The sequence below is a fragment of the Phocoena sinus genome, chromosome 11, assembly GCF_008692025.1.
Source record: "Phocoena sinus isolate mPhoSin1 chromosome 11, mPhoSin1.pri, whole genome shotgun sequence".
Classification (NCBI taxonomy): domain Eukaryota; kingdom Metazoa; phylum Chordata; class Mammalia; order Artiodactyla; family Phocoenidae; genus Phocoena; species Phocoena sinus.
The window spans coordinates 102,133,837-102,150,196 of NC_045773.1; the positions used below are offsets into that span (position 1 = coordinate 102,133,837).

Here is a 16,360-nt window from a genome sequence, read left to right on the forward strand (position 1 = left end):
CCGCGCGGCCCCGCCTCCTGGCCGCGGTATTTGGGGCCCCCGGGGCCGTTGTCACCTCCGCTGCCGCCCCGCCCGCTCCGGCCGCGCGCCCGGTGAGTGTCCGGGGCGCTCGGGCCGTCGCGTTGGGCCTGCGCGCGAGGCGGGGAGGCGCGCGGGCGGCCGGGTCGTGACCGCTGAGGACCGGAGGGGTGGACGGGGGCGCGGGTCCAGCTGGGCTTCCCTTTCGGATCCGGCGGAAGTGACGGCGTGGTGAGTGTGGCGGCCGCCGCCGCCCGGGACGCCGAGGACCCTCGGTCTCGCGCACGCTCGCATGGGGGCGGCGCCGAGCCTCCCCGGGGGCCACTCGGGGCCCCGCGCGCACAGGTGACCCCCCGCGGGCGGGCGCCGCAGGGCGCCGGGCGTTGGGAGCCCGGGCGTGGGTGGGGCTGGGTCCCGAGAGAAGCCCGGGTGGCCGCCCGGGCGGCCCGGCTGCCCAGCGGTCTTCCGCCCACCGGGTGGCCGGCGCTCAGGCGCTTTCGGGGGCCTCAGGCCTGCGAAGATAATCGTGAGGACCGTTCCGGGTCCTGGCACGTGTGTTGTTTGTTAAACTCTCTGCAGGCACGGTGTTGCAAGGTTCGGCATCTTCAGGGCTAAGAGGACCACCGGGGAGAGGTTTTAGTCATACCTGGGGTTGCGCGTGCTGGGTGAGGTCGGCTCCTCAGTTGCTTTCTTCCCGTTCCCACCCTCCCCATAAAGCTCAGTTTTGAGGGAGAGAGTATGGAAAATTAGTCCTCACATGACGCCAGGAATACGCGGGTGCTGGGGGAAGCTGGGTCAGTGTTGGCACGGCCCCTCCCGGCCCAGCTGGTGTACCTTATGGCCGAGTGGGGAGGGGGAGTGTGAAAAGTAGCCTCTGGACTGAGGTCCTGTGGCTGCGTTGCCGAGGCTCAGAGATGTGCCCCGGCATCAGCAGGAAGGGCTGTGGTTCTCAGGGTTCTCGGTGTGTCCGGCTCTTCCCCACCGCTCGTGAGTGCCTGCATCCCCGGCTTTAGGCCACCCCAGAGAAGGGTCACAGTTTTAGTCATACTTGGTCATGTAAGCTGAGTATTTAAAAGCAATATATGAGGCCAGTTCCAATCCACGGCATTTTGTTACGGTTGAGCTTATTGTGGGTAACTCCAACCAGCAACCATAGAGTGAAATTAGAGTGAATGGAATCACCATTCTTTTCTGTTTATACAAAGAGTGGCCTACATCACACCAAGTGTTTGTCGTTAGACCCCAGGGAAGGCCACACACCTTACACTGCCAAGCTTGCTGGACCTGAGATCAGGCCTGGACATCAGCAGAAAGAAAGGAACGTGTAGTTCTACCACCATTTATTGAATACCCGCTTGTGCCGGGCATTAGTTTATCTAATCCTCACAGTAAACCTGTAAAGTAGAAGGAATCATCCCGTTTACGTATTAGACAACACACACACACACACACACACACACACACACACACACACACACTGCCCCAGAGACCAGGTGGGGACAAAGCAGGAGCCCAGGTCTCCATTAAACCAGTCTTTAATAGTAAATCCTCTCGGAAATTAAGACATCCTAATCCAAGAAGACAAGAAGCACAATTAAATAGTGACACCTTAAAAAATTATTGACTTGATCAGTTGAATTAAACCAATTATGTACATTAACTGCCGAAGGTTACTGATGGTGCCACAGGGAAAAAATGGTGCCAAAGGTAGATTGGTTAGACTTGTTTTATACACACACACACACACACACACACGGCATTGTTCATTAATGAAACCTTAATGCTGGTTTTTATGTTCATGATTAAATATATTTTAAAAGGCACATTGTTATTGAAGCTGTAAATAATTTTGAAATATGATGAATTTAGCAAGTGTGTGTGTGCATGTGTGTACATGAAGGACACTCTTGGCTGTCTTATCTACGGAAGCTAAAATGTAGGGGCTTGGAAAGCTGTTGATAGGTGTTGTGTTTGCTGTGTGATCCTGTGAAATGTGTATCATTGTTCCTGGTATGTGCATTGAATGGAGAAGAGCTATCCCTCAATATAAAAACCCCACTAGATTGTCAATAATTTTCTTTGATATCTGCAGTGTCTTCGTGGTAAACTGTTTGAATTTGGTCCTATTTTTCTTTCTTTTTTAGGATTAAGACCTTTTAATCTTTTTATGATTAATTATTAAGGATTTATATATTATTGCAAAGTGATAATGAGAATCAGTTTATGATTATGTGGCAGGTTATTATCAAACAGACAAGAAGGATCTTAATAAATGGGACTCGGAATTTGGACATTTATTTCACAATTAACAGAGGAACCGGGTAATGGGCGAAGAAACGGCTTTTAATGTTTTTCCCTTGCTCACAATAATAGTTTGTGGATTTGTGGTTAGCATCTTCCTTTCATAAAACCCTGCTAAAACGACAATGCAGGAGCCTTGTGAAGCATGAAAAACACAAGGACAGAGAAGGGAGAGAGGAGACAGAGAGTGGACAAGAGAGGTCACAGGTTTCGGAGGAGGGAAGTGACCAGGGAAGGGGCTGAGTGCCGAGGAGGGGAAACAGACCAGAAGGGGCGGACAGGCTCAACGTTGGGGCCCGAGCGCCAGCAAAGGCAGGGGTGGAGTGCAGGGCTGCAAATGGGGCCTGGGTAGAAAGCGTGTCCACAGACTGATGTGACCCCCACAGGCCATCTACTCTGCAGCGGACAGCCACCCTCCCTGCCTTACCCAGAGCCCAGTAGGAGATCAGGTCTCACCCCTGCAGGATCTGATGCGCAAACTCAGGGACCCCCAGGCATTGGACTGAGAGGAGGGGATTATGGATCCTGTAGAAACCCCCCAACCCCTACCCTGCCTGCAGCCAGACCAGGGGGCTCCTCCATTTGCTGGTTGCTCAGTAAAAAAAAGCTACTGACCCCTTCATCGCACACATCCTGCCATGTGAGCAGTTTCCAACCTCGTTTTGTGTTTCCCTCTTAAATATGACTGACATCCCAGGATCGTCAAGCATTTGTGGAAAGCCTGTGTATGAAAGAGACCCAAATAATATAAACACCAGCACAATAGCAGAAGACCCCAGGAGAAGAGAGACGATACAGGGAACAGAAGACAACACCACAGACTGTGATTGACGTTCTCCAGGGAACGGGGTGGGGGGGAGGCAGTAAAGGAACAGCAGAGAACAAGGAGTCTTTAGGAATTAAAGATACGATGGCTGAGACTGGAAAAAATCAGTAGAAAGATTGCAAGAGAAAATCATGAGTATCTTCCAGAAAATGGAACAAAACGTCATTGTGATGGAAAATGCAAGAGAGGGGGGTAGATGAGAGCAGAGCTGTCTACTGCACGCAGAGAGCAGAGAGCAGCTGTGAGATCCCAAGTGCCCGACACATATCACCTGTGCCTGCCACTCGTGCAGGTATGAGGCCCAGAAAAAGAGAACAGTCGGTCTGCAGGGAACTGACAAGTGCCTTAAAAGTTCCCAGAGAGGGACTTCCCTGGCGGTCCAGTGGTTAAGACTCTGTGCCTCCAATGCAGGGGGTCCCGGTTCGATCCCTGGTTGGGGAGCTAAGATCCCACATACCTCACGGTGTGGCCAAAAAATGGGGGAAAAAAAGTTCAGTTCCCGGAGAGGAAGGGAAATTTTCTTGATTTGCTAGATTGAAAGGGCCCACCAAGTGCACGGCAAAATGAGTGAACGGGGCCCATCGATGGAGGCTGCCAAACCGTCAGTCATATGGGATGGTAGAATAAAGACATTTTCAGACATGCGAGAAGTCAAAATGTGTGTATTCTGTCTTAGAAAGCTATTGGACGATTCGCTTCATCAAAGAAGGGAGTAAGCCGTGAAGCAGGAAGACATTGGGCCCAAAGGAGTGTCTGGGGGCTCAGCAGTGCTCAGGCTGAAGAGCAGTGAGTCCACAGTGGAACCATGGGGATGGCGTGGCTGGCAGACAGTGGGATCCACACATCGGTACAATCGAATAGGAGGCTGGGACCACTGCAGCCCGGGTGGGCGTCTCTGAGTTCAGCTGTGTTTGAGGAAAGTCGGGGGCGGGGTGATGGAGGAAAAGTTGACGTGCTGTCTCCCCTTCGCAGCGCGGTGTGTGAGGGGCTTGGAAGGAAGCATCTGCCCAGCTTGGCCGCAGCAGCACCAAGACATGCGCTCCTTGAGGAGTCAAGGGTTCGGTTTTGTGCTTCACAACTTTTCCATGAAGCCAAGAGAGGGCCTGGCCTGAAACTTGGTGTCTTTGGACTGGGAAAAAGATTCAAAATGGATGTAAGACCTTGTTGTTGCTGTAAAGGGAGGGTGTTGGAGATCAACATCCCAAAATAAAGTAGATTAAAGAGAAGCCCACTAGCCCCCACTTGTGACGATTTGAGCACCAAGAAGAAAACAGACATCGACTAATTGAAATACCTTGTTTGTAAAAGATCATGAGTCTGTTAATAAGCTCAGATGAGGCAAACAAGGTGAGCTTTAAAAAGGTGCAAGAGAGCTTCAGGCCTGTTTCAGTATTTTGGGGTGGCCTGCCCCAACCCCATCAGAACACAGATTCTCTGGTATATCCCCTTCCTCATGGAGGGAGCAGAAATCAAGTAACTGACCCAGGGTGCCAGAGCTGGGACTGTGAACCTGGTCTCCGTGCCTTTTCCTCTGAGTCTCCTGCTTTGTTTTTCACAGTTCAGTGTTTAAGACCAGAGCTGCTCTCTGTTGAAGAACTATTGATCTTTCACCTCCAGTTCCCTTCACACAATACACGGAAGTACACTGATTTCTCCGCGGCCCCAGTAGATGCCGTGGGCTGGCCAGGCCAGTGCTTTCCTGGGGGTGGGGGGTGGCGGCGGCGATGAGGGCAGGTGTGCTTTTCGAGATCAGTGACAGAAAAGTCAGAGCCTGAAACAAATTTGCTGGACGTTACCAGAGACAGGGTGCTTTATTAATGGCGTCTCTTAGGTTGGCATTTCCATTTGAATCAACACTCCTTCAACATCTGAGGGAGAAATGCGTGCAGATGGAAAAATAGAGTCTTGGATGGGTGGGGAGGGGGCTCGTGGGACATCTCCTTGGCCAGGTGACCTTGCAGCAGACCTAACACACACAGGGCCTTACAACCCTGTCCTTCCTCAGTTCATGGAGGGCCATGGGGCTGCAGCGTCTCCTGGTAGACTGGCCGTCTTGGTGGCCCTGTCCCCAGGCCAGAGGATGACCTGTGCGGTGTGTGTGTGTTGCGGGGGGAGGGCCTGAGTCGTGACGTCTGACTGCATCAGGGATGCTGGAGGCTGTGCTTCTTGCGTTGAGTCCCCAAGTGCCCTCGTCCAGAGCCGGGCAAGGAGGGCCTGGGCCTGGGGTGCAGCAAGGGCCTGGGGACAGGGCCTTTGATTTGGGCTTTGGCACAAGCTGAGGCCTCATAGAAGGAGAACTGGACGTCAGAGGTGTTTGTTTCTAAGGCTTTCGTGCCTCTTTGTATGTGATTTGATCTGTCTTTTACCTTAAGGCTTCAGGTTATCCTAAATGGGGGCCTTGCTCCCGCATTACAGAAACATTCAACCATCTTTTCTTGTGTAACTGTGTCGTTGGATTTATCATTTTGAATGACTTTTAAATTATGAAATAATGCATATAGGCCCTTAAACACACCAGACAATACAGAAAGGAAAGCAAAGGCGAATAGCTCCTTCCCCGATTCCGCCCCCAGCAAGTACCCAGGATGTGGGCCCTCCCGCTCCCTCGCTGTGTTATCAGCGTCACTGTTCAGCTGTGTTCACCAAATGTTAGAAACCCGCAAAATAATGTGGAGGGCCCCCACAAAAGAAATCGAGTTTTGTGCCTGTACCTGTTTGCTCGCTGAACCAAAGTGTCGGTGGGAACTTTTAACAGCAGAGTGAGGCACGGCCGACGTGTAGCCTAAATTCACGTGACGCTGATTTTAAATCCATCGTTTCAGACTGGCCGCCATGGATGCTCTGTCGGAAGCAAACGGCACCTTTGCCTTGACCCTTTTGAAACATCTGGGTGAAGACAACTCGCAAAATGTGTTTATCTCACCCATAAGCATCTCCTCTGCCCTGGCCATGGTCCTCATGGGGGCACAGGGAAACACCGCGGCCCAGATGTCCGAGGTACGTACCCGAAACCAGTTCCTGGCGATGGTAAATGCTGTTACTTTCTCAGTTGAGTTGGTCCTCCGTGTTTCAAATCCCAAAGGCCTTGCTCTTGATACATAACTCCCTCTGTGCTGCCCCGTCCCCTGGGCCTCCCACACCATGTCTCTTTGGCAGGTGGCCGGGCCTTCCTGACAGCTCAGTACCTGACTTCCAGGAGGACACACTTGAATGAGCAAGTGCTCATCCAGCCTCTGCTCTGATGCGCTGGCCAAGGCCCGGCTGGCGAGGCCAGTCCTGCAGTGAAGCCCAGACCAGCCCGAGGCAGGCTGCGCGGGGCAGGAAGGTCCAGCTCCTGGGGCCACCGATGGCAGCCATAGTGTGTCCTCTGGCCCCGCCAAGCATTCACAGCCCGCCCAAGGCCCAGGGTCTCATCCCTTCTTGGGGCCGGGCTTGGGCTCCAAGTCCAGGAGGAACAGGGCCGTGGAGGCTCCTGGGTGCAGAGCTCTGTGAACTAAAGGCCGCCCCACTCCTGGCACACGCTGGAGAGACAGGGAGGGATCACCCTGTACCGTGGGGCGGTGTCAGCACGCTCAGGCTGACGAGGCCCAGACTGAGTGGCCCAAGCAGGAGCAGTTTCCTTCCTCACAGCTCTGGAAGCTGGGTGTCTGGGATCCAGACTGCTTCTGAACCGTGTGAGTCTCTAATAGCAGCTTAAATTCTGCTTCCCTGAGCAGGGGCACGGGCACAAGCTCGTGAGGCAGGGCTCCGTTGGGCTGGGGGACAATGTCCTGAAGCCCTTTGTCTGGCTGAGAGGCTCTCAGGGCCCTGCCTCAATCTCCAAGGTTTAACCAAGTGTCCTGATCCTGCCCCTGAGGCCTGTGCTTTGCGTTTGACCTTTGCCCTGAGGCCATCACTTACTTTCCGAATCATTTACCGGCTGGAGAGGCTGGGAGGGAGAAACATTCTCTCTTTCCACCCAGCAAGTCCTGGGTTGCAAATATTTCCTTTCAATTCTGCTTGACAATGAAATAGCTCCCTCTTCAGCTCATCTTTCTCTTCCCTCACGCTTTCCCAGGCGGCCACCGATGCCGCATTCTTCCCGGGCATCTCCTTACGATTCCCCCGGGGAGAGGGCCAGCCTTCCCGCCGCTGCAGGTGACAGGGGTTTCCGCACTGTCCTTCCAGCCTCGGCCAGCTGCTGGGTCCAAAGCCAGCGCCCACGTTCTAGCTTTGTGTTACAGGAGAACCATGCCTGGACGGCTGCCTGGACCTTCTATGGCTGCAAAAGAAACAGCCCCGCAGCTGAAGGGCTGGGAATGACGATGGTAGCTTTTCGGCCTCTGGCCTGGCCCCATGGTGCCCGCTGGGCTCACTCGTGATCTAGGAAGGACCTTGGTGCTGGCTGTTGGCTGGGGCCTCTGTCCTCCCACAAGGAGCTCTCCCTGAGCAGTGGCAGCTCCCCAGGGCTGTCCGTGACGCCCCCAACAGGTAGCAGGGACTTTCCTAGACCATGAGGGCTGGGGGACGAGACAGCGAATGTGGAGCTGCCGGGCCGTTTTCGGCCCAGGCCTGGAACGGTCACCTCTGCTGTGTTCTGCTGGTCAGAGCACGTCCCAGGGCCAGCCCAGACCCGAGGACGCGGCGTGTGTGTGTGGAGACGGGAGGCCTGGCGGGCAGCCTTGTCTGCAGACAGACCACGGGAGTGGGCGCACAGACCTGAGCTTGCAAAGGGGCATTTCTGCTCCTGCCGTCACTGCTCGGACTCCCTGCGGGAGGGAGGCCGGGTGGCTTCCAGGAAGCATTGTGTCTTTAACTGGGTGAATCTCGTTTTAAGCTGCAGTGAGGATCAGTGTGGTCCTTAGGCTGACTTTAGTGTCGTATCCATTTCCTGTAGTCAGGGCACACGGAAGTTGTGTATTTTTATCTGTTTTTGATTTCAGGCACTTTCTCTAAGCAGAGGCAGCGGCAGAGGTGGAGACATCCACCAGGATTTCCAGAACCTCCTCACCGAAGTTAACAGGACCGGCACACAGTACTTGCTCAGAACCGCCAACAGGCTCTTTGGAGAGAAGACTTACGATTTCCTCCCAGTAAGTCATACTCGCTGCTTTTACTAAGAAGGTAGAGACCAAGGCGGCGGGGAGGTGGCTGGGGGGACCTTGTGGTGCAGCAGAGGGCCTGTGGGCTGAGACGCACACGGGTGCGGTGACGCAGGACCCCACGCACTGCCGTCCGCGATGGCAGCCACTGGACACACAGCTACTTATGGCCCAGTGTCGTTAACTCAATGCAGGTGAAGTGAAGTATTCAGTCCCCCAGTGGCACCAGCTGCGGTTCAAGTGCCCGTAGCCGCAGGTGGCACCCTTCTGAACGGTGTGGATTTAGCACCTCACCACGAGCGCTGAGGAAGTGGTGGCGTGGGGTGCAGGTTTCCCATGTTACTGTGGGGCAACGGGCCCTGGTTCACGGCCGGCGGTTCCGAAACACCGAGGGAGCAGTGGCCCTCACGGTGGTAGGAGCCCACTGGGCACGGCCGTGGCCCTGCAGTTGCCCCATCTCAGTGCCAGCATCCTGACCTCGCTGGTGCGGCGTCCATGGCATTTACTTGACATCCAGACCATGACTTTTCTTAGTTTGTATTTATTATTAAATGTAGCTGAAGACTGAGAAAGGATTTAAGGTTAATTCCTCGCATTCATTTGTACATTCCATATGTAAACCATAAAATTATCAACGCTCTGATTTGGTGTGGTGAGGAAGTAAGCTCTTGGCGTTGATTGTTTTTGTAGCCACGCGATTATGTTGCTCTGTGTCTCCTAGTCTTTCAAAGATGCCTGCCGCAAATTCTACCAAGCGGAGATGGAAGAGCTGGATTTTATCAGCGCTGCGGAGGAATCCAGGAAACACATAAACACCTGGGTGGCCCAAAGGACAGAAGGTGAAGATACGTTGTTATTTCCGCTTTCCTGCTATTTTCTAATTAATTTTATTGGAGTATAGTTGATTTACAGCGTGGTGGTAGTTTCAGGTGTACAGCAAAGCGAATCAGTTATACCTATACATAGATCCACTCTTTTTTAGATTCTTTTCCCATATAGGTCATTACAGAGTATTCAGTCGAGTTCCCTGTGCTGTACAGGAGATGTTTTCATAGTATTTTAATTAATCTTATTGTCAGTTCCTTCACAAGAACATCAAATGTAAACAGGAATGATTTTTTTTCTCTGAATAACTGTAAACTTTAAAAATCTACTTTTGAAATACAATCAGTGTATAATTATTTTCTCTAGCTTTTTCCCTCTCCTCATTAATGTTTGGTGCACCTCTTCCAGAACAATCTTTTTTTTTTTTTTTTTTTTTTTTGCGGTACGCGGGCCTCTCACTGTCGTAGCCTCTCCCATTGCGGAGCACAGGCTCCGGACGCGCAGGCTCAGCGGCCATGGCTCACGGGCCCAGCCGCTCCGCGGCACGTGGGATCTTCCCGGACCGGGGCACGAACCCGTGTCCCCTGCATCGGCAGACGGACTCTCAACCACTGCGCCACCAGGGAAGCCCCAGAACAATCTTCACTTTAATTTTGTTGTTGTCGTTGTTAATGTTAATATAATCTTTATTTTCACAAACTGTAAAGAAAAATTTGGTTGCAGGTCTCAAGCTGCCTGCCTGTCCATCACCGCTTATGCTCTGCGTGTGACTGAGCGTCATTGCAGGACACTTGGTTAAGTCCTCAGCCACCTGCGGCTCTTAATTTAAATGTTCTCCACACACGCTACAGCCTCTCACCTTCAGGACAATCCCCCGAAGCGTAGGCATCCAACATTCCTTTCTCTCCCGCTGTGAATTATCCTGCACATATTACTTTGTTCATTTTTATGTTTTATTCAACCGGTGGTGTTTTTCTGACCAGAGCTTTAAAAGTTTTTGTCGCTGCCTTTGTTTTAGGGGCCAGTCTCCCTGTACATGGTTGTTTGGGGGACGGCGAGCCCCTTGGTCTGTGCACTTGACCCCTCAAGAAGATGGCCCAGTGAATGTCGTCCCGATGCCTCCGTCAGGAAGCCCTTTAGCTAACTGGTTCTTTAATTCTTCTTTTCAGGAAAAATTATAGACCTGCTGTCTCCAGGTTCAGTGGACTCCGTGACTTCTCTGGTTCTCGTGAACGCCATCTACTTCAAAGGAAACTGGGAGAATCAGTTTAACAAACAGCACACCAAGGAAAGGCCGTTCAAAGTCAGCAAGGTGAATACGGGTATTTCGCAATAACAGAGGAGGTTCTTGGAAACAGTCCCTGTGTTCACATTGGTTTATAGAACGTGCGAGAAGGCTGACCTCAAGTAACTGGTGCTTCGTGTGGCCTTAGGCAGCCCAGCATCCGGTCTCCCAGCAAACCTGGGGCCTTCTTCTCGCCCTGCCACCCCCCCACTGTGTCATCAAACATGGTCCATGCTGCCGCTGGGCATTCTGTCTGTATCGCACATCCCACGGTGTAGCTCTCAGGCTGAGGGTCCTTCCTGGCTTCCCAGAACTTTTGAGATCAAGTTCAAACTCCAGACTATGGCACATGAAGCTCTTTGTGGCCCTGGATCCTACCCATGTCTCTGTCTTCGTTCTGTCAGTACCTGTATATCCCCCTTTCCTCTCCAGCGGCGTCTGGAAGCCTCCCTAGCAGTGCCCCCAGCCCGGTTTCTGTACCCCTCCTCTGAGCTCTCACAGAGAGCTGTGGCACCGATCTCCCGGGACTCCTCTAGGCCCTGTGCAAATGCAGGACCAGGGAGGTCACTTGGGAGTTGTCACGATGACCAGGGCTGGGCTGACAGCAGTGGGGGTGGGAAGCACAAGCTTTGTGTCTTAAAGGTGGAGCCAGGGCTTCCCTGGTGGCGCAGTGGTTGAGAGTCCGCCTGCCAGTTCAGGGGGCACAGGTTCATGCCCCGGTCTGGGAAGATCCCACGTGCCGCGGAGCGGCTGGGCCCGTGGGCCGTGGCCGCTGAGCCTGCGCGCCCGGAGCCTGTGCTCCGCGGCGGGAGGGGCTGCAGCGGTGAGAGGCCCGCGTACCGGAAAAAAAAAAAAAAAAGTGGAGCCAGCGTGGTTTTTAATGAGTCAGATGTGAGGTGTGAAGGATGGGGGTCAAGGACACTCCAGGGTTTTTGACCCTGGGATGAATGGTGTTGCCATCAGCCGAGATGGGGAAAATTATAGATGGAGCAGCCGTGGAGGGGAACACGAGGAACCAGCCTGAGAGGTGACACTGGAGGTTTCTGTTATGTCCAGATGCACGTGTTGAGTAGGCAGTAAAATGTATGCCTCTGGAGTACGGGGGGAGGTCCCGGCCGGGAATATAAATGTGGGAATTCTGTTTAAAGTCACGGGACTGAGATCACCGGCAGAAGAGCAGCACGAGGCCTGAGCCCTGGGTGCCCCGGGGTTTGGAGGCGGAAGCAGTGAAGGTGAGCTGGCAAAAGGGAGGGGACTGGTGTGGTGTCTGGAAGCCAACAACGTGTCCTGGGGCCCAGAGTGGCCGGCTCTGCTGACTCGTCCAGTGTCTTGTTTCAACGTCTTGTTTATCCATTCCTTTACAGAATGTGGAGAAGCCTGTGCAAATGATGTTTAAGAAATCCACCTTTAAGATGACCTACATCGCGGAGATATCCACGAAGATTCTCGTGCTTCCCTACATCGGCAGCGAGCTTAATATGATCATCGTTCTTCCCGACGAGAACACCGATCTGAAAACGGTGACTGAGCGGTAACCGCGTCGCGGGGGGAGGGGTCCCGTCTGAATCCCCGCCCGGCAGGGCCCCCGCCTCCCTGCAGCCGGCACAGCGGCTCCCCTGGCCGCCCCCTCGAACCCACGGTGCGGTGCGTGCGGGCCACGGCAGACGGTCCCACTGGGCAGCGTTGCTCTGGACCCGAAGCCCTTCTACTCACCTCTTCTAGGTGGAAAAGGAACTCACTTATGAGAAATTCGTCGAGTGGACGAGGCCGGACCTGCTGGACGAGGAGGAGGTGGAGGTGTCCCTGCCCAGGTTTAAGCTGCGGGAGAGCTACGACCTGGAGGGCGTGCTCCGCGCCCTGGGCGTCACCGACGCCTTCGAGAGCGCCAGGGCCGACTTCTCTGCGATGTCGGCCCGGAGCAACCTGTGCCTGTCCCGGGTCGTGCACAAGGCCTTTGTGGAGGTCGACGAGCAGGGCACGGAGGCGGCCGCCGCCACCGCCGCAGTCATGATGCTGCGCTGCGCCAGGATCACCCCCAGGTTCTGTGCCGACCACCCTTTCCTCTTCTTTATCCAGCACAGCAAGACCCGCGGGCTTCTGTTCTGCGGCCGGCTCAGCTGCCCGTGAGGAGGCGGCGGCCGCGGGCAGCCCCGCTGGGTCCTGCCGGCCCGCTTCCCCCGGTACTCCGTGACGCACCTGCGACCCAAAGTGGCCTTGGCGACAGTCCAGAAATAAAGGGGCTGATCGAGAACCCCTGTGTCTGTGTGTTCGCATGTCCCGTGCCCCCTAGGACCTGCATTGCCATTCGGGGGTAGGGCGGTCATGCCCGGCAAGTGCCCCTGCTGTGAGGGGCGCCCCTCGCCCTCCGCGTCCTGGCCCTCAGGGAGAGCAGGTGCTTCCTCCCTCCTCTGCTCAGGGGCCCCTGTTTGCGAGAGAACAGAGGGAAGCAGAGGCTACGGCAGCCACGGGGAGCAGGCTGCAGAGACCCTCAGCGGGGTTCTGTTCCAAAACGTGTTGTGAGCCCTCCAGAAACCAGCATAGAGGTGGGGAGAGCCAGTGACCCAGACCCGTGAGAAGTCAGTCCCATTTCCCGCTGTGTCTGCACTTCGAGGGCTCTGCGGTCACAGACCTCTTCAGATGCACAGCCACCCACTTTCCCTGAAAATGCTTAATTGCCGCCAGGGGCCGGAGACGAGCAGACAAGTCCTGTTCACAGTAGCGGAAGAGTTTAAGACCGCTTTATGGATACATGCCAGGTGACTTTCTATCCTGCTGCAAGTACTGAAGATAAAGAGGGGGCTAAGGTTTCTGCGGCCACTTGTGTTACCTGCTGGAGACGCGATCCCGGCTCTCAGCTGACGCTGTGGTTCAGGTGGAGAGCTGTGCCGTGTTCCAGGCCAGCCACCAGGCCCCCTCCGCTGCCCTGACTGCCGTCATCAGGAGCTGGGCTCCCGCTAACATAACGATGTGATGCATATTTCATTCTGCCTCCGGTCTGCTTTCCCTGTTGAGCCCAAGCCAGCGACTTAGCCGTGGGGAGAGACAGACTGAGGAGACATTGCCATTATGAGTGGGGTGTATGTGAAGGGGAAGGGCCGTGTCGTCAGCGCCATCTCCCTGCCCCGCACAGTTCTGTTTGTACCTGCGGCGTGTAGCGCAGTGGTCTGACCATCCAGGTTTCGAGGCATCTGTCCTTCTTTTCCCTGGATGAGAACCCTCGGGCCCATCCGCAGAGAGTTGTGAAAACGAGTGCAGTGGTCCTGTCCGTCACAGACCTATAATACAGGTAGACCTCTGCCAGGTGGGGTCCTAACACACGTGGAATAAACCATGTGCTGCTGTTCGAAGGGGCTCTTGGGTCCCACTGAGTTGTTCCACTTTGTCTGTCGGTCAAATGGCCTTTGAAAAGTTATCCCCCAGCGTATGATTTTAGTAAAAGACACAGCCACCTGAATAATGCTCCCACGTCTTTTATGAAATTCCACCAGAAGACAGTTCCATTACGTTGTGCAATGTTTCTTGTAAGGACCTAGAAAATAAAATCCTCCCGGGATTTAAGTCTGGGAAAGAGTTGGTCTCACCCCTTCACAAATGTTTACGGAGCACCTGCTTAGCATTGATGATTTTACTTAATCCTCAGCAAGGAGTAAGCCCGGGGGGATCTGAGTTCCAGGGGGCGGTCAAGTAACTTGAACAAATTCTTGCAGCTGGCAAAGAGGTAGAGCCAAGGTCTCAGGCCAGTACTGACAGCTCCAAATCTGGCCTTCTTTCAGAGGGGCCACAGGACCACGGTCACAGAGGGGTCCAGGCAGGGGATTCGTGGAGGCCCAGGGCCTGTAGGCAGTGGCTGGACGCCAGAGCCTGGGTGGAAGGGGATGGAGGAGGGGGGCTTGTGCACAAGATGACCCTAATCTCACACTGACTAGTGGGCAGCACGGGGCCAGGGCCCCAGGACTTGCCTAGGGCATCCCTGCCAGGTGGAGACGGGGAACAGGGAGGGGTTGGGGAGTCCCGGGAAGGGCGGGCACAGGAGCTGGGGTTTGGGTGCACCTGCAGAGGGCTCTGGGGTCTGTGCCCAGCTGGACTCCCTCACTGGGGTTTCTAAAGGCCTGTCCACAGTGATAGGACTGAGCATCGGGCTGTTGGGACCATCGCGAGCACTGATCCAAAATCCTCTTGGGTCCCGGGTGAGTAGAAAAGCTGCAAAAAAATTAAACAACTTTTTGAGGAAACTTCACACTGTTTTCCATGGTGGCTACACCAATTTACATTCCCACCAACAGGGCAGGAGGGTTCCCTTTTCTCCACACCCTCTCCAGCATTCATTCCTTATAGACTTTTCGATGATGGCCATTGAGAGATGTACTTTTAAACCCCATCCACCCACTTTGCTGCACCCCTTCCCCACTTCTGGTAACCGCCAATCTGTGTATCCAGGAGCTTGGTGTTCTTTCTTTGTTTTTGTTATTTTAGATTCCACACGTAAGTGAGATCACACAGTATTTGTCTTTCTCTGTCTAATTTACTTCACTTAGCATAATGCTCTCAAAGTCTGTCTTGTTACAAATAACGGGATTTCCTTCTTTTTACGGCTAAGTGATATTCTATTGTATATGTACCACATTTTCTTTATCCATTCATCCATCTTGTTTCCATGTCTTGGCTATTATAAAAAATGCTGCAGTGAAGATAGGGATGCAGATATCTTTTTGAGGCAGTAATTTCCTTTCCTTCAGATAAATACCCAGAAGTGGAATTGCTGGGTCATATGGTAGTTCTATTTTTAATTTTTTTGAGGAACCTCCATACTGTTTTCTATAGTGGCTGCACCAACTTACATTCCCACCAACAGTGCACAATGATTCCCCTTTCCCTATATCCTTGCCAATACTTGTTATTTCTTGTCTTTTTGATAATAGCCATTCTAAAGGTGTGAGGTGCTATCTCACTGTGGTTTTGATTTGCATTCCCTGATGATCCGTGATGCTGAGCACCTTTCCAGGTACCTATTGACCATCTGTGTGTCTTCTTTGGAAAAATGTCTATTGAGATCCTCTGCCCAGTTTTTAATCAGACTGTTTGTATTATTATTTTTTTTGCAATTGAGTTGTGTAAGTTCTTCATACATTTTGAATATTAACCCCTTATGAAATATGTGATTTTCAAATATTTTTTTTCCATTCCATAGGTTGTCTTCATTTTTCTCGTGGTTTCTTTTGCTGTATGGAAACTTTTTAGTTTGATGTAGTCCCACTTGTTTATTTTTGGCTTTTGTTGCCTTTGCTTTTGGTGTCAGTTCCAAAAAATCATTGCCAAGACCAATGTCAAGGAGCTTACGACCTATGTTTTCTTCTAGGACTTTTACAATTTCAGGTCTTAGGTTCAAACCTTTAATCCATTTTAAGTTAATTTCTGGGTATGGTGTAAGGTAGTGGTCCAGTTTCCCCAACACCATTTATTAAAGAGACTATCCTTTCCCTATTGTGTATTCTTGGCTCCTTTGTTGTAAGGGAACCATATATCTGTGGGTTTATTCCTGGGCTCTCTATTCTGTCCATTGATCTATGTGTCTGCTTTTATGCCAATGTTATACAGTTTTGATTACCACAGCTTTGTAATATAGCTTGAAATCAGAAAGTGTGATGACTCCGGCTCTGTTCTTCCTCAGGATTTGTTTGGCTATTCAGTGTCTTTTGTGGTTCCATACAAATTTAGGATTGTTTGTTCTTTTTCTGGGAAAAAGTGCCATTGGGATTTTGAGAGGGATTGCATTGAATCTCTAGATTGCTGTGGGTAGTGTGGACATTTTAACCATATTACTTCTTCCAATCCATGAGCATGGAATGTGTTTTCATTTATGTGTCTTCTTCAGTTTCTTTCATCAGTTATAGTTTTCAGTGGACAGGTCTTTCACCTCTTTGGTGACATTTATTCCTAGGTATTTTATTCTTTTTGATGCAATTGTAAATGGGACTGTTTTCTTACTTTCTCTTTCTGATAATCTGTTATTAGTGTTTAGTTCCA

The 16,360-nt window shown here is 52.5% G+C and overlaps 1 protein-coding gene across 4 annotated transcripts; it reads left to right on the top strand.

The window, feature by feature from the left end:
* The first annotated feature begins 8 nt into the window (after nt 1–8).
* LOC116762614 (serpin B6-like) lies at nt 9–12,587 on the top strand. 4 transcript variants are annotated; one of them, XM_032649808.1, is made up of 7 exons: nt 9–92; nt 5,968–6,142; nt 8,068–8,217; nt 8,948–9,065; nt 10,221–10,363; nt 11,701–11,856; nt 12,059–12,585. In XM_032649808.1, exons 2-7 carry the CDS (start codon nt 5,978–5,980, stop codon nt 12,461–12,463), a joined length of 1,137 nt encoding a protein of 378 aa, XP_032505699.1. In that variant the 5' UTR covers nt 9–92; nt 5,968–5,977; the 3' UTR covers nt 12,464–12,585. The 4 variants fall into 4 exon arrangements, with proteins under 4 accessions (XP_032505699.1, XP_032505700.1, XP_032505698.1 ...); XM_032649809.1 differs by lacking the exon at nt 9–92 and adding an exon at nt 143–249; XM_032649807.1 differs by lacking the exon at nt 9–92 and adding an exon at nt 233–363 and having other exon boundaries at nt 12,059–12,587.
* The last annotated feature ends 3,773 nt before the right edge of the window (nt 12,588–16,360 follow it).